This window comes from Ctenopharyngodon idella, chromosome 8 (assembly GCF_019924925.1).
Source record: "Ctenopharyngodon idella isolate HZGC_01 chromosome 8, HZGC01, whole genome shotgun sequence".
NCBI classification, from domain to species: domain Eukaryota; kingdom Metazoa; phylum Chordata; class Actinopteri; order Cypriniformes; family Xenocyprididae; genus Ctenopharyngodon; species Ctenopharyngodon idella.
This window is the reverse complement of record NC_067227.1, coordinates 30,153,049-30,177,584: the sequence shown is the minus strand read 5'-3', so window position 1 is coordinate 30,177,584 and position 24,536 is coordinate 30,153,049. Positions and strand designations below refer to the sequence as shown.

General features: G+C 39.7%; 1 protein-coding gene across 2 annotated transcripts; it reads right to left on the bottom strand.

Moving 5' to 3' along the window:
* Positions 1–33: 33 nt before the first annotated feature.
* hcfc1b (host cell factor C1b) lies at positions 34–24,325 on the bottom strand. Of its 2 annotated transcripts, XM_051902120.1 has the most exons (28): positions 24,162–24,325; positions 22,277–22,461; positions 20,226–20,374; positions 19,931–20,091; positions 19,642–19,850; positions 18,519–18,603; positions 17,318–17,424; positions 13,591–13,770; positions 12,718–13,041; positions 12,481–12,632; positions 11,925–12,119; positions 11,434–11,658; positions 11,001–11,102; positions 10,666–10,879; positions 10,336–10,478; positions 10,070–10,208; positions 9,775–9,971; positions 7,921–9,298; positions 6,433–6,575; positions 5,924–6,175; positions 4,840–5,089; positions 4,477–4,761; positions 4,194–4,312; positions 3,975–4,112; positions 3,033–3,218; positions 2,457–2,754; positions 1,888–1,951; positions 34–1,783 (listed from the first exon to the last, which is right to left on the bottom strand). In XM_051902120.1, the coding sequence occupies exons 2-28, from the start codon at positions 22,449–22,451 to the stop codon at positions 1,744–1,746; spliced, it is 5,910 nt and encodes a 1,969-aa protein (XP_051758080.1). In that variant the 5' UTR covers positions 22,452–22,461; positions 24,162–24,325; the 3' UTR covers positions 34–1,743. The 2 variants fall into 2 exon arrangements, with proteins under 2 accessions (XP_051758080.1, XP_051758081.1); XM_051902121.1 differs by lacking the exons at positions 19,642–19,850; positions 19,931–20,091; positions 20,226–20,374; positions 22,277–22,461; positions 24,162–24,325 and adding an exon at positions 18,049–18,206.
* Between the last annotated feature and the right edge of the window lie 211 nt (positions 24,326–24,536).

Genomic DNA, 24,536 nt, shown 5'->3' with positions numbered 1-24,536 from the left:
CAGCAGGCAAAACAAGACAAATGAGCACAGAGACAGAATTCCATTACTTTTATATGTCAAGACACAAAAGCAATCAATAGATGACAACATGTAAAAACATTTTGTTACAGATAATTATATAAAAAAGGCAAAGAGTTTTTCATTTTACGTCTTGCTACGTGAAAGAACTAATTTACAACGGAGTTCAAACTCTGGCTAAGCCAACAATCCATCTGCAACGTTTTCCAACCACTAGAAACAGGAACAAACTGTTTCCAACTTCCATTCAAAAGAAAAAAAAAAAAAAAAAAAAAAAAAAAAAAAGAGACATACCCATCAAAACCTCTCCTTAATTTCCACCTATTTAGCATTTACACAAGCCTGCATCCCTAAACATTATCTCCGAAAGTCCAAACAGTCCGCAGAGAATGAAAATGGTTCAAACTTTTTCTGCACAGCTTGAGAAGAATCCCAATTCGTATTCATCAACTCACAAAACCAAGCATATAAAAGAAATGTAAGATTCAGAAAAGCAAATTTACAGGAAATGTAGACTAGTGACAGGAGGGGGGAAAAAACATTTTTTTTCTGCAGCAGGATACTATAAATGCCAAAGAATAAAATGTTGAGAGGGGAAAAAAAGGGTTGAGGAAGCCTCAAAGTTGCCAAAAGTGGGTCATTGTCCAGAACAAATACATATATTTTACACTACAATTCCCAAAATAAAGATGCAATCATTCATGAACACGGGATGTGAAACACTGTGGCCTTTAGACAAGCCGCCGCATGTCAAATCCTCAAGCATGGAGACTGCAGGAATGAGCAGTTAACATGTTGAGGAGAGGTGTGAGGTTTAAAACTGCGCCCTGAAGCACACAATAAAGAAAGACCTTTTTAAAAAAAATTACAAAAATAAACCACACACAAAGAACTCCCGTATCACCATTTACTATTTTGGGAATTTTTTCGTCTGTCTTTATACAAGATCTTGTTGACGCAATGCAAAAGTAGTATGCTTTTCATCTACATGGATTGAAGTCCTTTTAGTCTTCAGCGTTGCGGTCCTCAATTGTCCCTCACAGCAAATGTATGAACACAGTGATGCAAAACAGGCTACTGAACTCGAAGTGAATGAATAATTACAGATTCTCTGAATGAACCGAGTCTTTTCCCTCACAAGCATCACCAAGTGCTGTTCGTTTTCATTTAATTTTGATGCGTTTCCCCTGCGCCGTTTTGTCGTCCACACTCCCTCCTCCGTTTATCCGTCTCCTTTAAGCACACGTTTGAAATATACAGACTTGCCCAAATAATGAAAACATCAACAAACTGACAAGAGCAAAGTTATTTTTCTGCTTATCTATTGCTTGTATTGAAATAAGCTTAAAAATAAATGAATATCAAGGGAGGAAAACAAAGATTGAGTATCTGATAATACAGTTATAACGAGACTGAACGCTGCCATTGGAATCTCTTTACACAAAATTGTCAGGAAAAGCAAATGCATGTGCTTTTGAGGAGGAACATTTATGGTTTTTTTTTTTAAAATACAGTTGGAAATAAGGCGTCCATGGCACCAAAATGTCCAGTGATGGGAGCAGATTTCTCAAAAATGGAAACAAATGGTTTTCCTTTTTTTTTTGGCTGCAGTTTCCTTCCGTTTCGTTGCAGAGGATGGAATGGTGTGAGAAGTGGAAGCAGGAAGGTCATTCAGCAGGAAGTGGAGCTCATAAAGAGGGCGGAGTCAGGGGTCACGGTGAGCTCTCACTGGTCAGATCTGGCCTTCTTTGGACCAGCACCTTTCCTGCAAAGGGAAAAGAAACGTTCCGTTTCAATAAATCGCATCAGGTTTGGTATACGACAGGCTTGCATTGTTCATTTTGAAAGGTGTAATGGCAACAAACTCACATATCAGGTGACGAGACCGGCCTCTTTGCTGCAGGTTTAGCTGCAGAGCCATCTTTATTGGTTTCTGCAAACAATATTTGAAGAAAAATAATTGTAAAATACATTCCACAGCTTAAAGATGCGTTTAATAGACCCTTTTCACATTTTCGGGGTTCTTAGTTGTTGTCATAGTTGGGTAAACTTCTATAGTGGTGAACTAAACAATTTTTTGTTCCCATTTGCAAGAGAAAGAAAAAAAAAAAAAAAAAAAAAAAAAAAAATCCACAATAGTTTCTGATTTCCAAGAGAGAAAAAAAACAAACAAAAAAAAACCCTATCTAGAGGTTAATTACATTGGTCAGAAAAGAGAAAAAGATGTCAAATTTGCTGTCACTTCGTCAGCCATTGTATTAGAAACAGATTTAGTTTCAATTAAATGCCAAGGTAATGTAACAAAGTATTTTGTTGTAAACGTTCATAAAATTTTCTACAAATTTAAATTTAAATTAAAACTTCGCTAGATTTACGATGTTAACTGTGGAAACAAGTCATCACAGTCTGTGAAAAGTGTCAACAAAACATTTTCTCACCTTGTAGCCACCTGACTTGCGTGGCGGGGCCGTAGCCCTTCTCATTGCGGGCGGCAATGCGGAAGATGATGGCGGGTTTGGTGGTGTAATCGATGTGGGCGTTGGAGAGACTAGACGACTGCACTAGGCAGGATGGGTTGGGCCCACAGTACACCCGCATAAAGGCAAGCTGAGCCGGAGTGGATGCTTTCGCTTCGACTGTCTGCGAGCTCTGGATGGCCAGATACACTGAATACTCAATGATCTTCCCTGATGTCACTGATGGAGGCTCCCAGGTCAGGTGGGCACCATCAGGGCTCTGAAGAGAGAGGAAAAATTTCAGTCACCAAGATAAAATATAAATGAAATGCCACCGCATCTCCTTATAAATCCTATAAGCAGGTGCGTAGGAATAAATAGAAGCAAATAATGTAACAAAAACAGATGAATCATGCACACTGCTATAGCTTGTAAATCTTATTTTAATACAATGTTTCGGTCATGAGGTCATCATCAGGCATTGTTTTTATTCTTTTTGTTAGGTCACCAAGACAAACCCACATGTAGATCAAACGCAAGCCATTTGCAGTGACCAACCTTGCTGATTTTGATGGCACACGGTGCTCCAGGGAAGCCAGGTAAGCAGGTCTTAAACGCAGAGACCTCAGAGAATGTTCCACGGCCGCACGCGTTGATACCGGCCACGCGGAACTTGTATGCAGTGCCTGGAGACAGCTCGATCTTCTTCATCCGGCTGTAGTCTGGGATTGCGCCAGAATCATCCTGCAATGTCAAGAGGATTAGTGGTTGTCTGATATAAATTTTTAAAGGCCACTGTCGATATCTTAGTGTGATGTTGTGTATATTGGTCACCTTGATCACTATTTCATTTAAAAGTCAATAACACGTGTATAATTTAGATTTATTTTGCTCTTTATATTTATTCAGTTCAAGATACTGGGATAAGCTAAGAATAGACTTTTATATTCACAAGTTTATACAATCGTTACAAAATAAGAAATAACCTATTTGAAAATTATTTAAACTTGATCAATTTTAAAAAAAAAGTAGTCAATCTTATTACTTTTTTTTTTCCACAAATGAAGTGTAATCAACAGTGCTCTCAGTAATCTGGTACATTTGAGCACGCTGGGAATCATTTCCTCAAATAAAGATCCAACAACACTAATTTTACATACAGTACACAGTGATTATGACATGTGTAATGACTTTATTAGATGTTAAAGACATCTAATAATCTGATGAATGTTGTGGTTATATGAAAAAATATTGTAGATTTTGTCTTTCTATTATTAGACATATTAGCTGTTAAACAAAGACCATAAACAAATGAAGCTCTCAGCTCTGTCAAAATTAAAGTCCAGTTTTAGACTCTTGTCGGCTAAACAAACAAACAAAAAAAAACTTAACGACCTTGACGATATATCTGTAAATCAGTCATCATGGATTTAAACCAAGTAAAGTGGATTACTTGAATTGCTGCAAAACAAAATTAATGGCATCTTGAAAATTACTTACATCAGTAACCGCTGAATCGTCAGCTGGCACGTAATAGTGAGTGACAACCGTGTTTGTGACCTTAATGATTCCAACATCAAACCACTGATTCTCTTTCTTCACTGGTGGCTTCACGACTGCTGGAGGCGCTCCTTGCTTCTACAATAAAAACAACTGGTTGAACAATCGTCTGAAATAGATGTCGGTGCAGTAATCATCAAGCATCACTTGTGAACTCACCCCAGCTGCTGATTCAATCCCATTGGCCACCTCAGCTAAAGCAGTTGCTGCTTGCATCTTGGCAGGGCTGGCGACCATAATCGGCTGAGATGGTGCAAAAGTACTTGATGGGGCTAGAGCTGTAACAAAAGAGGGACATTTTTTAGCATGCACCAAAATCATAAAGCATCTTAAATGCATCTTCTGACACCAAATTATTGGGAAGAACAACAACTTGCTCAAATAAACTATTTTTTGTTTGTTTGTGCAATCAAAAACAATTGTTTAAAAAAAGATTTCTTACTCTCCGCAGTAGTGCGTGGAAGAAGACAGGCCACGGCTCTCGTAACAGCGGTTGCCATCTCATGGCCATTGCTTTCAGATGCTGGGTCGTTGAGGCTGTCTGCTGGTGCCAAGCCTTCGGTGGGCAGCGCAGCTGCAGCTGCTTCAGCGCTTAACTGCTGGGCTGCGGCCGCCTGCGCCTCCTGGAGCTGCTGCTGTTGCTGAACTAGAGCAGCGAGTTCCTGCTGGGTCAAAACTATAGGGATGGTGGTGGATTGCTGCCCGTCCTGACCTCCGTCTCCCTCACCTGAAACAGAAGGTCAAGCTGAGAATTCTACTGCATCCATCATAACGTTAAGCATATGGCAGTGTGTCACACACTTACTGAGCACAGCCTGCTGAGCCGCCTGTAGGACAGCCTGGATGGCGAGGGCCTGCGCTTCTTCTGTAGCCGCAGCCTGTGCTGCAGCCTCAGCCGCTGCCGTCACAGCCAGCTCCTCTGGGGTCAGTCCAGTCACCATGAGGGTGGTTTGCTGTCCTTCTGCAGACATCAGCTCCTGGGGCAGAGCGAGCGCTTCTGAGTCTTGAGCAGCTAGACTCATCGCTTCTGCAGCCTCCACACCGGCCTCCATCTGCTGTACAATGAGAACAAGGAATTGTTTATTATTTGCACATTTGTTTATGTTTAGTAAGATTTTATTCAGTGTGGACGCATTAAACTGAACAAAAGTGACAGTAAAGACATTTATAATGTCAGAAAAGATTTCTGTTTTAAATAAATGGTGCTTTGACTTTCTTTCATCAAAGAATCCTGAAAAAATCTATCACGGTTTCCATAAAAATATTACTTGGCACAAAAACAGTAAAAACATACTGCAAATCATCATATTAGAATGATTTCTGAAAGATCATGTGACACTGAAGACTGGAGTAATGATGCTGAAAATTCAGCTTTGCATCACAGGAATAAATTATATTTTAATATATATATTCAAATAGAAAACAGCTATTTTAAATTGTAATAATGTTTCACAATAGTACTGTTTTTACTGTATTTTTGATCAAATAAATGCAGCCTTGGTGAGCATAAGAGACCTCTTTCTAAAACATTAAAAAAAAATCTTACCAAATGCAAACTTTTGAACAGTAGTGTATATACCAACATATATATAGCTATATCATGAAAAACATGGTTTTTAAACTAAAAATTCAAATAAACAAGGTATAAACAAGGTTTGCAATGCAAAAGCTCCTATCAAAAAATAGTATATTGAATTCAAAGGTTCAAAAAAGGTGGAAAAAAGTATTGAATAACTGAATTACACTTGTTTTGGTCAAAGAAACAATGACTAACATTGTAATCAGAGTAAAAAAAAAAAAAAGCATCATAAAAGTGTGGTTTCACAATATCAATTCACATCATATATATTTATCTCCAAACCATACGATTACAAAAAGTTCTTTCTTACCTCAGCCTGATCTCCTTGACCTGGCTGTGCTTCCATGGCAACATGAACCTGTAGCATGGTGCCCTCATCACCCGCTGCACTTTCATCTATGGCAACGACCCTGATGGCTCCCTCTTCACCCAGCTCTCCCTGACACTCGGTCTGCATGGGCTCTTCTCCCGCAGCTACGGCCTCTGCGCTGGTCTGCTCCATGGCCTCCGCCTCTCCCGGGACCTCAGCCACTACCACAGATCCGGCCATAGACGAGATCTCCTACATTGAGTGAGAAGACAATCAGAGATCAAGGACGACAAAAATTCCTATCTGTCCTGCACTGCAGCTTTTTCTAGCTGAAATGTGCCCAATTAGACAGTGAAGTGCTGTCTGACTATGTAAAATGACTAAGCAGCTTTTATGCTCCATCTTTAATAGTATCTGAGGTAACCTTGAGAGCAAAGTGGAATATAAATGTGCGTCAGGCCCAGGAAATTGCATAAAGCCAGCCGATCAGATTAGAGTCGTGTTCATACCGGTACTGATGGTCCTGGAGTGGGCGTGGCCTGTGTTACTGTGGTGATGGCTCTGCTTTGTGTTGTGGGATTGGCTGGTTCTGTAGATGATGTGGGTTCTGAGCTGGTGCCGCTGTCACTCTGTCCATCACCGCCCTGCTGGGCTTAAAGGACAAACACAGACGAGCATAATTACCAGTGGTGCACTCAAACTCTTGACATCGATAGACAATAATAATTAATGCTGATAACTGCTTTATAATACGATGACCAATATTATAAATCTATACTGTAAATCTAGCATGTTTTCTTTTTCAAGTGTTCACACTAGAGCGGCAATTGAGGATTATAAGTAAATTAAGTATCAAAACATTTTAATGTACAGTAGAAAAGACGAATAATCTATTTAGACTCTTGACAGCATGCAAATTAGGGGAGAAATGTTAACAGCTTTAAATGCCTGGCTAAAATAAAAATGCCTTTGGTTACATAAACTTCGTAGAAGAGAGACTTTGCAGTACAATACATAAAACATAAGAAAAAAATCTGCCCATGGAGCTGAAAAAAATGTGATGCCTTTGCTTTCTAAAAGCAAATAAAAAGAAAAATACTCATACTACTACTACTACTACTACTACTAATATATTTAATAATAAATATAAAAAAATTTAAGTGTTATACAGATAAAATAAAGCTCTCATATTAATAGCTGTTAAGGTCTGATTAATCAGCTTGGTGATGCTAGTAGGGAATAAAAAAAATAAAAACACTTAAAAAAATATATATACCTTTAGTTAAGTGCTGCATGATTTGGGGAAAGAGTCTAATTGCAATTTTTCTGGTTAAGAAAAACATATGTATTATCATGTTTACTTCAATTTTTTTTTAGAAAGAAGTATTATCTTTCCTATTTTTACCCAGAATAAGACTGACTGAGCATTACTGAGAGCTAAACACATCTGTTTCATTCATACTGGAAGCCGGAGGTCGCCCTCAACCAGAAACTCCAAATATGCATCATACAAGTAATATAGCCAAACTTATGACATTCCAGGAAATCCTTAATATGGACAAAGGCATCCAGCTATTGCTGTAGCTGAATAACAAGATTGAAACGCTTTGACTGATTAAGCATGAAGACAATTATGGTTTATCTGAGTTCTTCAAGCCTTCTCGGCTAATTTCATAATAATAAAGTATATTTATAACGCAATGCTACTCGACATAGCCTTTATCACTGTATAGAATACTATAATTACTAATATACTATAATTTCATAATTGTACTAAGCCAAATCGCTAGTTCGGTTTTATTTTGATTAACTGTGCAGCCCTACCATTAGTTGCATATTTCTTTAGAGAAGAGACTTCATAGTATAGTACATACATAATAATAATAATAATAATACCACATTTCTATTTAATAACATACTTTAACAACAACATTAAAAATTATCAGGTTCATATTTACAATAAAACAATAATCTTCAAGTGTTGTATAGATAAATACCTGTTCCTTCTCCAGTTTCTAAGCTGCTTGTAGCGGTGGTGGCTGTGTTGGTGGTGCCCGTCTCATGTGTTTCACAGGGTGGATTGGAACACACCATCTGCACGGTGCCGTTCTGTCCAGCACCAATAGAAGACGAGGACTGGGTTGGCGTGTTGGTAGTGCCTGTTTCATGAGTTTCACAGGGAGGGTTGGAACACACCCTCTGCACAGTGCCATTCTGTCCTGCACCCATAGTAGATGAGGCCTGGGTCGGTGTGTTGGTGGTGCCCGTTTCATGAGTTTCACAGGGAGGATTGGAACACACTGTTTGCACGGTGCCACTCTGTCCTGCACCCATAGTAGATGAGGCCTGGGTCGGTGTGTTGGTGGTGCCCGTTTCGTGTGTTTCACAGGGAGGATTGGAACACACCCTCTGTACAGTGCCACTCTGTCCTGCACCCATAGTTGATGAGGCCTGGGTCGGCGTGTTGGTGGTGCCCGTTTCGTGTGTTTCACAAGGTGGATTGGAGCACACCCTCTGCACAACATTGGTTTGCCCACTTCCCATACTGGAGCTTGACTGCGTAGCAGTATTGGTCGTGCCCGTTTCGTGCGTCTCACAGGGTGGATTTGAACAGACCTGCTGGACGTCACCGGACTCAGCTGAAGCTTTTGTGGTGTCCGTCTCGGGCGTTTCCCCAGAAGGGCTGGAGCAAACAGGCATCAGAGTAGAGGAGATGGCAGCTTGGCTCTTGTTGGAGCTCTGCACCGTTCCCGTCTGGTCAGAGCCCATGTTGGAGCGGGCAGTAGTGGAGGTGTTGGTGGTACCCGTGCGGAGATTCTCCGGCCGCATGGAGCCAGATCCAGCACCGCTCTCTGTGACGGGTGTTGCTGCTTCTGAACCAGAAGCTGAGGATGTAGCCGGCGAAGAAGCCCCTGTCTTGCTGTTCACGGTGCCCATCTCTTTAGAGCCCATGTTGCAGCTGGCAGTAGTGGCTGTGTTGGTGGTGCCAGTATCATGTGTCTCTGAGGGTGGGTTGGTGCAGACCTGTTGTGCTCTGCCCATGTTCGCAGAGGCGGTGGTTGCTGTGTTGGTGGTGCCTGTTACATGCATCTCACATGGAGGGTTGGAACAAACCTGTCCGGTGCCCATTTTGGCAGAAGCCGTTGTAGCCGTGTTGGTTGTTCCAGTCTCATGGGTCTCACATGGTGGGTTGGAGCAGACCAGTGTCACAGTGGTACCAGCGTCGCCAGAGCCGTCACCAGCATCAGCACCAGTGGTGGAGGGCTGCTCTGAGGTGGGAGAGGCCAGGATGGAGACAGGAAGATCCTGTGCAGGCTGGGCTTCAGCACCACTTGGAGTCGTGATCAGGGTTACTTGAGTAGGCTGGGGTGCAGACTAAGAGGAAAAATAAAAATTAAGAAATGAGAATTCCCATTAATTGGATGAATGAATAATAAAAAAAAAAAATCATTTTATCATAAATGTTTTGTTTAATAACAACAATTTACATAAATACAAAAATAAAATATACACAAGTTTTAAAAATAGGTAACAAATTATAATTATTGTTATTATGCACTACCATTCAAAAGAATGGGGTTGGTAAGATTTATTAAATTTTTAAAGGGGTTTATAATGCTCACCAAGGCTGCATTTATTTGATCATAAATACAGTAAACATTACAATTTTATACAGCAGTATCTATTTTAATATATTTTAAAACTAAATTTATTCCTGTGATGGCAAAGCAGAATATGCTTAATATTTTTGTGGAAACCATGATACATTTTTTCATGATTTTTTTGATTAATTGAAAGGTCAAAAGAACAACAGTTATTTTAGAATATTTATAAATGTTACAATGACTCACTTGTATTGTAGCGGTGGCGAGGCTGGTCTGGGCAGCAGATACAGTGATGGCCGTGGGATTGATCACCTGGCTGGACAATGTGGCGATAGAGGCAAGTGTGGTGACAGGAGTAGCTAGGCTGGCATTAGCGCTTGCCACATTGGCCCCTGCCGCACTAGTTGATACTGTACCAGTTACTGTACCCAGAGTTGTGACTCCTAAATTAAGACAGGTCATTAATGATATGAAAAATAATTTCTCTGTAATTTGTATACAACTACACCACAGAGAAAGTTTACAGCTTGAATATTCATACCCGTGGTGCCCTTGACTACCAGTGTAGTAACTGTTGGTTTGCCGGCAGACACAGTGCCTGGTGAAACCAGACGCACTCCGCCCATAGGCAAAGTGCGTAGGATAGTGCCGGGCTGTCCTGGCGCCCCCTTCAGGACCACCTGAGAGCAAATAAAATATTCAGGGACCACTCAAAATATTAAATTAAATCTATATGAGCTTAAAATGTGCATAAAACAATTCATTTTTATGCTTTGACTGTGGTATCAGAGATCAAATTGGCCTCACCTGTGTGAGCCCCTGTTGTCCTGCACCTGCTGTCAGCTTAGGCACAGCTGTTATGATCTTCCCCGGAGTACCCGTGCCAGGAGTAACAACCTTAGTGGTGATAATTGTGATGGGGGACTTGATGCCAGTACTGCTAGTCACACCTAGCATCGAGACGGATATCACAACAGGAAATCATGTGAGCTTGCAACGATGCGTAAAAAAACAGATGTTAGATGCATTTTGAGTTAAGCCTCACAACCTCATGTTGTTTATAACTGAGACAATTTAACTAAAATTTCTTCAAATGTACAATTACATATGAGATGAACAGTCTGATGTGAAACAGACCTGTTGCTCCTTGTTGTAAAGCCGACATGGGAATGGTTTTAATAATGGTGGTGCCTGGTTTGTTGGTGGTAGTTGGAGAGACACTACTGATGCCCAGGATAGTAGGTTTGGTGCCAGTCCCTCCTGCTTGGGTAGTTGTAATGATTGTGGTGGGCTTGCCATCAGCAGATGTGACCAGTTTCAGAATGGTACCAGCAGGCAGAGGAGTCTTTGTCTAAGAAAAAGTTGGCGACAAGCATAAATAACATTATAGAAAATTGACAACACAATTTGTTTTAAGAACATATAAGATCAGGCAAGACATGCATGTGCTTAAAATGAGCAGCACTACTGACTTGTATTAGAGTGACAGGACTGCCTCCAGCCTGCCCGGTGACCGCAGACGTTTGTACTGGTTTGGTCTGGACAACAGACATCATTTTCCCAAGGCTGGAGATCTGAGAACAGTAAAGGGTTATTACTGGAGTATAACCAAATAAAAATACTGAGTCTGGATTCATATAGTCAAAACACTAGGGCTGTGTGATTTCAGGGGAAATAAATTGTAATTGTGATTTTTCTGATAAAAAAAAAATGGTGATTATAATTTGATAAACACAGCTGCACAATTTGGCTAAAACTTCTGTGATTATCAGTTGGAGAGAGGACAGGAAGTAAAGTGGGTGAGAGAGGGGGGTCGTATCGGGAAACGACCAATTTCCACATTGGCAGCTCCAACAAACAGCTCTACTTTTAAGCATAGAAAATCAGATATGTTGTTGTTCTTACCAGAGCACCGCTGCTACCCATTGTGATGGGGCTCTTAACAAGGGTTATAGTTTTGGTGACTCCTCCGACCATGGTGGTGACGACCTGGGCCTGCTGGGCTACAGTTACTGTGCCTGATTTGTGCACAGTTATGATCGGCCGAGTCGGGGTGTTGGGAGTAGAGATGGCGGAAGTGCCGACCTGTGCTGCAGCTGTTTTCAGCATTCGGGTCGCAGGATTAGTAACCTGGAATGGAAGCAGGAACAAACACACATTAAATCACGAACAGCTACAAGACAGGAAGAATATAATCAGGATGATTCATGTCCGGAAGGATGCCAGAAAGGGAAGTTTATTCTATTTACGTTTTATCATTTTAGAACTCAGATGTTTTTATCCAAAGTACAACATCAGATTGGATATAAACTTTGCAGGACAGTGGGCCTCCAGGGTTGGAGACTTATGGTTTATATTGTTTATTTAAAGATTTGGTTACTCGAGATGACACTTACCATTACAGGTGAAGCTACTTTGACAGTAGCAGGCAGAGTTGTGGATCCAGGAGTAACGTTGACCGTTTTCATGATGGTGGCTCCGGCTGGAACATTTAGCACAGTGGTCGCAGAAGAGGGCGGGATCTTCTGTGTGGCGGCTGCAGCTGCAGCCAAAGCAGCCATGCCACTCATCTGAGGGCTGCTGCCAATTGGCTACAGACAGAAAAAGTGTTACAAAGGGTTTAAATGCAAATTTAACACTGGATTCTGAAATTGAAGACAAGGCTCTGGGGGGATGGGGGGTTGTAATTTTTCTGACAATAAATAGTTTTTTTTATTCTCCAGATTTGCTGTGCTTGTTTATAGGGCTGCACAACTTAGCCAAAAAGATATAATTTTATATAAATTTGACTATAAATAAAATGTATAATAAATTAAATTAATAACTATTATAGTAATAATAATTAGTGTCAGTGTTAATATAGATAAACACATTAAACCATATTGTGAATTACGTTTTATCTTGACTAATCGTGCAGCCCTAATTTAAGATTTATATTGATGCTGATCATACCGTCCCCTGGGTGCTCTGTGCGGGGACAACCATGCGGACGCCTGCAGGAAGTGATGTAACCGTGACTGGGGATTTTCCTCCAGGAGTGGCCTGACGCACAGTAACAACTGACGTCCCGGGGGTTGAATGAGGCGCTGCCACTTTGAGAATAGCTGGGAATGAAAAGAATATGTTGGGGTTGGTAATGTCACAATTAGTCTGCAAATTGCAAAAAGATATTCATGAAGTTAATTGTACCTGGTCCACGAGGTGAGGCTGCAAGTGGGCTGGTTGGCATGGCGGTGGTGGGAGAAGGGACTTGTGGCACCAGTGTGACCCCAGAGAGAGGCATGCTCTGAGCTGCAGGAGCAGCAGTGGCGGGCACCGGACTCTTAGGCGAGTTGACGGGTAAAGATGGGGTGGGGTTGACCGTTGGCGATGTGGCAGCAGTTGCAGCAGGGATGTCGTATTTCTGCAGCTGCAGCAGGTAAGTGTCAGCGGTAGGCACTGCCCCCCAGCTCACCTCCAGAGAGTTAGTGTTGGCACGGACCAGCTGCACACGTGATGGGGGCTGAGGACGATCTGATAGCAAAAGACAAGATTATGCATTTTAAATGTTGTCTGAGATGGTAATACTGGGGGTGGGAATCATTAGGCAACTCATGATCAGATTCTGATTCTAAAATGATTATAGATCTTAAAAAAAAAAAAAAAAAAAAAAATATTGAACATTAAATGTGTGCATTTTTGTTCAATTACTTTTTAAATTAATCAAATCAAAACAACTATGTTAAGAACTATTAATTAACTAAATATAACTTAAGTAGTCAAGTCACCTGGATAAATTCTGGATAAATTGAGAATTACACGATTTACATTTGTTCAAAATAGAGATCACAATTCTCCCACGATTCTGAACAGACAACTAAACAAAACAGTATTTTAATTTTTTTTTTTTAATTAATTTGAATCATTATTTTTACAAAACTAAGTTAAGTTTTCAGAATAGAATCAAAATCATTGAAATGAAAATTGCGATGCATCTGAGAATGGATTTTTTTTCTCCCAACCCAATGTAATACTATAAGTGTAATAAATCATCTTCTACACTGAGGTATCAGCTCAACTCACCTGTCTCCAAATACCACAGATCTTTGCAGCAAACTTGGTTGTTCCAGGCTTTGCGGTAGCCGTCCCTTCCACTCCAGACGTACAGCCTATTGTTAATAGCCACAGAGCAGTGTCCAGCTCTGGCCCTTGGGATATTATCCTCAAGAGTGTCCATCAGGATAGTCTCCCAAGACATCGAGTCTGAAGGAAATAAAGGTCAAGATCAGCAGTGGTAAAACATATAAGCCCTGTTCTGAAACCTAATGAACTATGATCAGAGGCAGCATTTTAAGGAATCAGAGACAGTTCTCTTTTAACATGTTTACATTGAAAACAATGGAAAAGCCGGGCAGAAAATGAGTTCTGTGTGATGGTTTGGTTACGGTTTTGACTTAACCAAGATCTTCTCCTCATTGAGCTTCTCTATTTCTGCAATGTTTTGAATGAACGACGCGGTAGCTCTGCATCTAGTGGGATCAACTGGATAGGCCAACAGAAACATTAAAACGTGACAACGACTCTTACATCTTCATGACATCTTGTGCAACTCTTACATCATCATGCCATCTCGTGATAAGGCTGCCTGACGCACACCTAAAATTGGAATGCACCATTTTTGGATTTTTATTTTAAATTCAATTAATTTTTGAAATTTTAATTTTAATTTGACAGCCCTAATACTTCATTTCTCAGCAAGTAAAAGGCCTTTTAGTAAACTCTAAAAACATCCACCTTCACATCTTGGTACACATGCCTTTTTGCTTAAGTAAACTTAGGTTTACTTGATTATTATGAAAAATCATGTTAAAATCTAAGTATCAAATATGATACATCAGGCTTTTGAGGAACATTTATTTGTACATCTCTCAATCATCACTGTATTGCATTTCATTGTTTTGACCCCCACAATAAAATCTACAGAGCTTTGATCATAAAACTAAACATTTAAATATAAATTTTACTAAGACATGTTATTGGAAGCTATTGAGCTGATATTTATATGCATTATGTAAGTAGTCTGCTATACTGCTACACCAAATTGCATATTTTGCTCAGTTTAGGCCTCTCAATAAAATTGAGGTGTTTTTAAAGGTGCAGTAAGCGTCAACACCTAAACAAACAATTTTGTGAATATTTACTAGATGTCTGTTTTGTGTGTGCTGACAAAAAGAAGTGTTTGCACATAGTCCTGGCTGTGTAAATAGGAGAAGAAAAAAAAACAGAGCACCAAAACATTCTTGTAGCCAGTCAACAATGGGGGTGTATCCACTTATGATGGGGGAGGAGAGAGAGTGAGCAAGTGGGAGATTTGTAGAAAGACTGTACAAATTGAGATAGCTGAGATATTACCAAAGAGGAAAAGGTCAGAAGAAAATAATTGGAAGAAAGGTTACAATCAGGCAAGAACTAGGATCCACATTAATATTAGAAAAGCTTTGCAGTGCTAGAGATATGTTAGGGCCTGTTTACACCTGGTCACTGCACACTTTTTTTTCTAATCGGATAGCTATTGGATCGTGAAAAGACCAGGTATAAATGCCCTCCGAAACGCTTTGAGACAGATTTAAATTCGATCACTCAAACCACTTTAAGATGTGGTCTGAGACACATTCCATATGAAACTGGACAAGTATAAATGCATCTGGTTGCTGAAACCACTTTACTCCTCCTAAATTGTTAAAAAATAAATGTGAGAGAGCATGTTATAGGCTATATGACATGTTATAGTCAGATATGACAGGGCTACTGCATCAGCTACTAGCAGTGCTGATGCTGCTCTTTCTCCTATTGCAGTCTTTGATCTTGAAGTTAGCTGATAAATTGCAGCATGTGTTCACTTTCGCTGACATGAACTTTAACATGAAAATTTGCATATAGCACAGGACTTAAAGATTGGACTTACATTCATTTTGGGGAGACACACTTATGTGGCCAAGTGTAAATGGAACCGATTTAACAAATCAGACAGCTATTCGATCAGTAGAAACACATGAGATGATCAGGTGTAAACAGGCCCTTAGAGAGCGGGACTTAAGGCCTGAAAATTCTGAGGTTTCAGTTGTTTCTGCTCTATACGTGAGTAACATTGTTTCTTGCTATGTTTCATAGAAATAGAACCAAGCTGTTGTTGTTTCTAAATCACAGCTGATTCATCCACACTTGTGCGAGTTTTCTGCTGCACCAGCTGGGCAGTCGTGCGCATTGAGTGCGCTAGACCTATGGCTGCCAACTTTAGGAAAGGAAAATAAGGAACAATCGTGGTTCTTTATAAAGGCACACACTCAAAAGGTTTGTACTGTACCACACAGTGCATGTCATTTCACTATCTGCAGTTAAGTGTGTATGAAAGATGTAAAGATTCCCAGACATAAATACATTTGGATCATTCCTTGTCAAATCAACCAAATTTCAGAAACTTTCCTGGCTCAAATTTTTTATTTTGTTCATATTTTTTCTGAAGACAAAGAAATGAAGAAGAAAGCCAAAATATTAACCTTTTCACATGTACGTTTAAAATATTCTAGCCGCCCCCCCAGAGTGAGTTTTTTTTTAAGGCGACCGTTATTTTAGAACGTTTCAATAAGTTGAAACGTACCTATTATTTGTATTGCAGATGTATTGCTTTTTCCTTTCCTATTCAAAATATTTACAAACTTGTTAGCTGTCATCACATATCTGATCTTCCGATTCTCAAATATGTGTAAGTGAATGTGTTTTGACATTTAAAAACCTTTATAATGATCATGTTAGCTGATCTATAACGCGCGATGGGCGCCGCCATGTTAGTTTGCGCCGCAATTCAGAGAATCGTGTCGGATTTAAAACGTCAAGCCTCCACTTCTCCTGAAATACATGTAAGTAATTAAGTGGCCGTTAGATCAGTGTAGCAGTCAATAAACGGGACAAGGGAGGTCACGTAAAGGACAAATAACTTAGGGCCCAATATACGGGACGTCTCGGCTAATACGGGACAGTTGGCAACCCTAGCAAGACCCCATTTTACGTGGCGGTGTGCACATTTTTTTCTAACTTTACGCATGGCTCCTCTTCAGAAGATGCACGACTTTGAGGCTATTCTGGTCGAGCAGGTATGTCTGTACTTGCATCTTACCAGCACCTAGTTTGCGCTCATCTAAATTAATTGCTTACGTTTATAAAACGAGCCTACAATAGCAGAAATAAGTATTTTTAATGAAAATAAAGGTCCATGTTTAATGGAAATGTTCATGAAATTAAATGAAAATGTTTAATGAAATTAGAAAATATTTAAGATATTGTTGTTTAATTTAGTTTTATACATGTTCTCATATCTATTTTGTTCTAATGTCACAAGTAATAATCTCAAGGTTTACTGGGTTTTACATGATTCTTTGGTTCTTTTGTAGCATGGGTTTAGTGAAGTGTAATAAAAACAAACAGTCAAGTGTGTACCTTACTTCTCACCACTGCTTCGTGATGGGTTAGAGGACAATTACTCAGAGTCACCCCCTGTCATTTAAAAGAACAGTACAACAGCGAGCACGTTTAGTTTAAACACCTCGTCTGTTTGGAGAGGAGAGTGCGCAGTCAGAGGAGACTGACGATGCGGAGCCAAAGACGGCTTTAGCGGTTGCCTGTGTTGCATAGCATGCTTGTTATTTTGGGGGCGGAGTAATGAAGGGAGGGGTGTGTGTGTGTGTTTGTTTGTTTGTCGATTTCAAATATAAACAGTGTTTCTCAGAATTTGCTTACTGCACCTTAAACATACCTAGATTTAAGCAGGCCAACGTGTTAGTGCACTTCCATTCCTTCTCGTGTGTGGCTACTTTGACATCATCCATAACCAGAGGGACCCATCCACCAAACACAAACATCCTACAAACACATGAGACCAACATTAGTCAAGTCCACACCAACTAGTCCACTACAGAAGTCAACATGGAAAGGCATTCACAACACATTTTACTTCTGTGACGTAAAAAAATTAAAAAAAAACCGTGGGGAGGTACTTAATTTTATTCACTTCCAAAAAGGAAATGTGTTTTAGAGATAAGCAAGTTTTTACATTTAAACGCAAGATAATTAAGACAAACATGCGTTTTAGTGGTCAACCAATATTATTATTATTATTATTATATATTTTTACGGCCACTGCAGACGCCAACATTCAATATAATAAAGTCGATCATTTGCAAGGTTCATTGAATAAAATATTAACTATTCAAAGACTTTAAATGATTTAAATGCTGAATGCCAACGCTATCTGAGCACTGTGTAGCACTTACTTTTCTATTATGAATTACAAACGCAATAATACTTTTTCATACTCAGTTTACTTTAAGAGACTAAACGAGGGGAGGGGGGAGCCACTATCATAATTGGCAGACATCAGGGATATCAATATGCGGGATATTGAAATCACTTTTGAATGTGCTCTCGTTTTTCACTTTCGAATTCGCAGTCACGCATACTCTGTGTATAGGAAGCGGCGGTACTGACCCCACATTTTACAAGATAAGATATTTGTCAATGACTCTCAGGATCTGTTGCGCACCAAATCCTCTGCCATCGTCCTGTCAGTCATCTCTCCTTACTCTCGTCACGTGATAAGTGAAATCTGACTCCTGCTGCACTGCGCTGCGACTCTGCAGCTTGTGCTGTATGGAGCAGAGCAGACGCTTTCAGTTTATATTTGTAGCATCCATTGTCCAACTGAACTAAATGGTTTTTATTTCTATAAAAAAAAGCTAAACGACAGTGAGGGCGGTGCCATGGTGGGCAGATAATGTAATCGGTGTATGGCCGAACACCGTGTAACACAGACTACCGCAGTAAGCCTACTCTGAAAGTCATTTATGATTCGATGTCAACTTTAATTCTGCACCCAAAATGCAGTACTGGTTTCTCAATCATTTCCAATCTTGAAGACAGTTAATGTTTAAAACAAGCATGAGAAAGTTATAACTTACTTGTTGGTTATAGTGGTGGCAGAGTGGAGACTGCGGGGCAAAGGTGCTGCACCACTTATGGCAGGTTTGTTCCAGGTTAAAGTATCTGCAAAACAGAGCGAGGTCATTGTACAGAGTTCACGTATGTTATATAATGCTATGGCATGGGCTTTTCTTCAAAAAATATTTTAAGCCAATTCATAGCTTTCACTTGATATCAAACCCTTATAGGAATGCTCTTCTGGAGCAGATGAACCCAGAATATAAACGCAACGTGCAGATTCTCGTCAAAGGATTAGTTCACTTCAGAATTAAAATGTCCCGATAATTTACTCACCCCCATGTCATCCAAGATGTTTATGTCTTAATTTCTTTTTGACTGAAGAAAGAAATGTTTCTAAAGAAAACATTTCAGGATTTTTCTCCATATAGTGGACTTCAACAGGGTACAACGGGTTGAAGGTCCAAATTGCAGTTTTAGTGCAGCTTCAAAGGGCTCTACACGATCCCAGACGAGGAATAAGGGTCTTATCTAGAGAAACGATCAGTCATTTTCGAAAAAAATATATAAATAAAAATTAGATACTTTTTAACCACAAATGCTCGTCTTGCACTGCTCTGCGATGCGCCACGCATTACGTAATCACGTTGGAAAGTTCACACATGACATAGGCAGAAGTACCGAGCAAGTGTCTATAAAGCAAACGTGCAAAGACTAAATCAAACGGCCTTTACAAAAAAAGGTAAAACAGCGATGTCTGACGATTTTGAAGTCGGAGTTTTTCGCCCTACCGCCCTATTTCCGCCTACATCACGCATGACCTTTTCAACGTCATTATGTAATGCATGGCGCATCGCAGAGCAGTGCAAGACGAGCATTTGTGGTTAAAACGTTTTTTTTTTTTTTTTTTTTTTAGAAAATGACCAATCGTTTTATTAGATCAGACCCTTATTCCTCGTCTGGGATCGTGTAGAGCCCTTTGAAGCTGCACTGAAACTTGTTAAACTTTGAAGTCCACTATATAGAGAAAAATCCTGGAATGTTTTCCTCAAAAACCATAATTTCTTTCAGTTCTATGGATATTTTGCCTTCTAGGCCTCTGTTTCAGTTAAGTGACTGAAAACTATGAATACTTTCTCTCACCTATGTCTAAAGTCCAGAGGTCTCCAAGACGGCAACCACTCATGCCGCCGTAGATGATGAGACGAGACTTTTTGGACGTTTTCTCTGTGTAGACAACAGCAGTGTGGCTCTCACGAGGAGGGGGAAGCACGCCGTATGTAATGGGGATGTCCCAGCCTGCTACGTTTGACCCCGGGCGTAGCTCGAGTGTGTAGAGGTCATTCAGGTATCTGGTGTAAAAATGGATAAACAATTAAATTATGGATCTGCTGCTAAAACATTCATGAATTAGTTTGGCTCCATCTTTTACCTGGGAATATTGTTTTTGGGATCTTCACTGTCATTTGCCAGTCCACCAAACAAGTAACATTTGTTTCCAACTAGAGAAAAGCTGTGGCCCAGGCGAGGACATGGTGGCGGGCCATTTTTGGGGGCTTTGGGCTTCAAACGTTTCCACTCCCATCTACTGGCCTGTTTGAAGTATTGGACAGAAATGAATTATTACAAACGATAGGGCTGATGCTATGAGAAAGCAGTAACAAAAAAAACAGCCTCCTCTTTTAAGCTCAATCTTTGAGATTTAAAGATGGTGCTGAAAGGCTTACCTGTAGTTCATAAAGATCGTTGCTGTATTTTCCGTACTCAACCATGCCCCCGAACACAAGGAGTCTGGTGCCGTCACACACAAATCCATATGCAGCGCAGCCAGGAGGAATGTCACCCCGGACAGCAGGAATAAACCACTGATTGGTGGCTGTTGAGAAACATATAGTTGCGTCATTGTGGTTTTGATGAATAAAGTTCTTTCAGTGGAGTGTTGCAATGCATCATGTTCTTTCATTCTGTTCTGCACATGGTAACAAAAGCTAAAGGATTAGTTCACTTCAGAATTAAAATTTCCTGATAATTTAATCACCCCCATGTCATCCAAGATGTTTATGTCTTTCTTTCTTGAGTCGAAAAGAAATTAAGGTTTTTGAGGAAAACATTCCAGGATTTTTCTCCATATAGTGGACTTCAACAGTTACCAACCGGTTGAAGGTCCAAATGTCAGTTTCAGAGCAGCTTCAAAGGACTTTTACTCAATCCCAGATGATCTAGATGATCCAGATAATCTAGCAAAATGATCAGTCATTTTCTAAAAAAAAAACCCCTACGTCACGCATGACCTTTCCAACGTGATTACGTAATGCGTGGCGCATCACAGAGCAAGACAAGCATTTGTGGTTAAAAAGTAAAAACACTTATTTTTTTAGAAAATGGCCAAATGTTTCTCTAGATTAGACCCTTATTCCTCGACTGGGATCATGTAGAGTCCTTTGAAGCTGCATTGAAACTGACATTTGGACCTTCAACTCGTTGTACCCCGGTGAAGTCTACTATATGGAGAAAAATCCTGGAATGTTTTCCTCAAAAACCATAATTTCTTTACGACTGAAGAAAGAAAGACAAACATCTTGGATGACATGGGGGTGAGTAAATTATCAGGAAATTTTCATTCTGAAGTGAACTAATCCTTTAACTAAAACCCTTTTGTTACTTGGGGGAAGAAAAAAAAAAAAAAGAAATATATATGAATTCAGCTCATTGTCAAGGCAACATTTTTTCCTCATATTCATTTAATTTAACTTGATGTAAAAGATTAATAAATGACAAAAAAACAAAACAAAAAAAAAACAATTACTTTACTATAATAGTATCTCAATGAATAATACTGGTTCTGCATAGCTATAAACAGCTTCCAGAAGAAAACAATGACCTATGAGCAACACGCAAATGTAGGGCGTCTTAATATCACCATCTTACTAATCATCACTTAACAACATATAGCATATATATTTTCAATGTAAAACAATGCTTTTGGAGTGCATCTACTCCTTACAGTTTTATATCATTCCCCAGACCTTACCAAAATTTTGCAACATTACTTAAAACTCAATAAAAGTATCCACATCCGAAATTCTGTGAATTACAAACTCTTTCATTCATTCCAGAATATTTACATGGAAATGCGGAAATATTGTGGGCGGGGCATGTGTGTTGTGATGACGTAGGCGGCGTTCCTTTAACCCGCCATTTATCTTTGCATTTTTCCTGGCGTGCCAGTTTCAGTGCTTGGCTAGTGCTGTAGCGTTAGCTGGATAGCCGACACTTTAACACACAAACATCTGAACACAACACAGATCAATTCCACAGTGTGCATAAATGCAACATCATATTCTGCAGACGATGCACTGAAATTAAGTGCGCTAATGTTAGTGCAAACACCACTTTATGGTGCGAGTTTTGAATTACACAATCAAGTGTAATATCTTTGTGCATTCTTTATGGCTAGTTAGCTTAGGTAGCTGATCACTTATGCAGATTTGGTCTAGCCGCTAACTGCGCTAATGCACCTGGGCTAATAATGTATATATAAACAATTAGTCCAGAAACTGCTAAACAAATATAAAAAGGAGCTGTGTAAGCTGCATAAATGCAACAAATTGTAGCTGTCAAACAGCGTTTGTAAAAACCAAAACAGCACATCTGACCACCAAGAGAGACAGCAGAACGGACCAAATCGGGCTAATAACATAGCGAGCTAAATGCTACTGAAATAAAACGCAAGTACGTGCAAAATAACCGCCTTATTACAAAATAATAATATTCTCACCTGTATTATAGACGTGCAGCTCATCCACAATGCCTTCATTCCCTCCGCCGAACACCACCATCAGCTCTTTAATGGCCACAGCTCGGTGTCCGTGTCTCGGGCGAGGAACCGGGCCAGACCAGCCCAAAACCCTCTTCCAGCGCGGCTGCAGAACCGAGGTGCCTGAAGAAGCCATGTCCACTTCTCTAGCGAAACACAAATCCCACGCACAGCGCTGATTTTAGTTCGGATCTCAACAGCATTCGTGTGTCAAAATCTCTGTGCTAACTGGATTAGCCCGCTAGTACAAGGTAGCCTCGCGCGAGCTAACTAGGTCACTAAAACGTATTCGACTTCCACAAGGTTTTTTTTGGCCAAATGCTGCCCAAAATGTACTACAAAAACCCCGTTATAACAAATATTAGTGTTTGTGCGCTTCGGAAACCAAAAGTATAGCGTGTGAAGAATGTTGGCCGGTTAGCATGTTAGCCGCTCAAATCTGCGCGAACCGCCATTTTAGCGGCAAAAGACGCTTTTCATCACGAGAAGAAAATAAATAGACAGACGCCGGCGGCTGAACAAACGCGAATTCCCGGAGAAATATAGGAAAGTAACTAAAAATACACAACATCACATGCAGGTGGGCTCCTGTGCATTTTTTCCTTAAATCTCTGTATAGTAAACTAAAAAGCATGTTTAGGTTAAATGTCTCTAGGAGAAAAAGAAAAGCGCAATGAGGATGTGTATGCCGCCATCTTGCAAAGGCTAGCTAAACGCTACCAGCACGAGCGCCTAGTTAGCTGCTAAGCGGCTAAGCTAACACATACAAGCTAGTGAACAAAAATGGGCGGCGAAAAAATTCTAACACATAGGAGCTGGTGAATAGAAATGGGCGGTGGAAAAAATAAAAATAAATAGTAAAAAAAAAAAAACCTAACATACAAGCTAGTGAATAGAAATGGGCGATGGAAAAAACAAAAATAATAAATAAAATAGGTGGTGAATTTTAAAATTTGTTTTTTTTTAATCCAAAATACAAGCTAGTAAATAGAAACGGGATGGAAAATAATGATAATAATTAAAAAAAATGTAAATAATAAGAATAATAATATTAAATGGGCGACCAAAAAAAAAAAAATTACCCCAAAAATGAATTAAAAAATAAAGAACGGGCGGCGATCCAAACAAAATATTAAAGTTAATATTACGGAAATCATATTATAACATAATACTAAGTCAATTAATCACCGCGGGTAAAATTTAAATTGGTTAAAGGTCCAAAAAAATTACGCATTTAAAGTGCGCTATCAAATAAATGCTGATAGAGGTTAATAGCGTAAGTTTATGTGATCTGTGGATTATTCATGCCTCTCTTGTCTGGGTGCCGCCATCTTGATAAACAAACCAAACAATCCACCCCTCTGGAAAAAAAAGCTTAGTGCTTTTTAATGATCCAAATGCATATGTATATTTATAAATTAATACACCATAATACTTTTAAAATACTCATTTTCTTGCTACAAATCAGCGCTGATAAAACTAAAAAGAAGAACGTATATCGGCTGCTGCTGTTGTTAGCTATTAGCCGCATTAGCACTATCTGAAATGTTCAATGAGATCCATTGGGCAGCCAGTTAGCTTCAATGCTAAATAGCTCATTACAACATTGCAAATTCTACATACTCATTTGGCACAACAGAGAAAATGTTACATGTTTCATGTTTATTTACTGTTAGAATTTCAAATTGCATTTTATTCGAGATGCACAGTTCAATAACTTCAGTTATTGTTTCGTCTCTGGCTACTCGCTTAGCTTCCCTCAAGAAAAATGGCGGATGTACCGTTAGCCGTCACAGAAAGCTGCAAAATATTCGGATTCTGTCATTGCCTGGCACAAAATACTTACTCGTTCCGATTCGTTAACTTAATTTAAAAATCACGAGAGAGGACTCAGAGAACGAATTCAACCCTGGGTGCGCCTTTCACTGTAGATATTGCTAACTCTACATCTTTTCATGCCGCCCAGGAAGCCGCCATCTTCTTGACAAGCGCTCAATAATTCAGCAGCGGAGTGGTTCAGCCTCTAGAGCGCGCGCATCCCTACTCTATGCACTCAGATATTTTATGGAAAGATATGACTTGCACTCTTAAAAATAAACGTTTCAAAAGGGGGTTTTCGCAGCGATGCAATAGAAGAACCATTTTGGTTCCTAAAAGAACATTTTGAACAGTTATTAAAAAAAAAGAAAAGTTTTTTTTATATTAGAACATTTTAAAATTC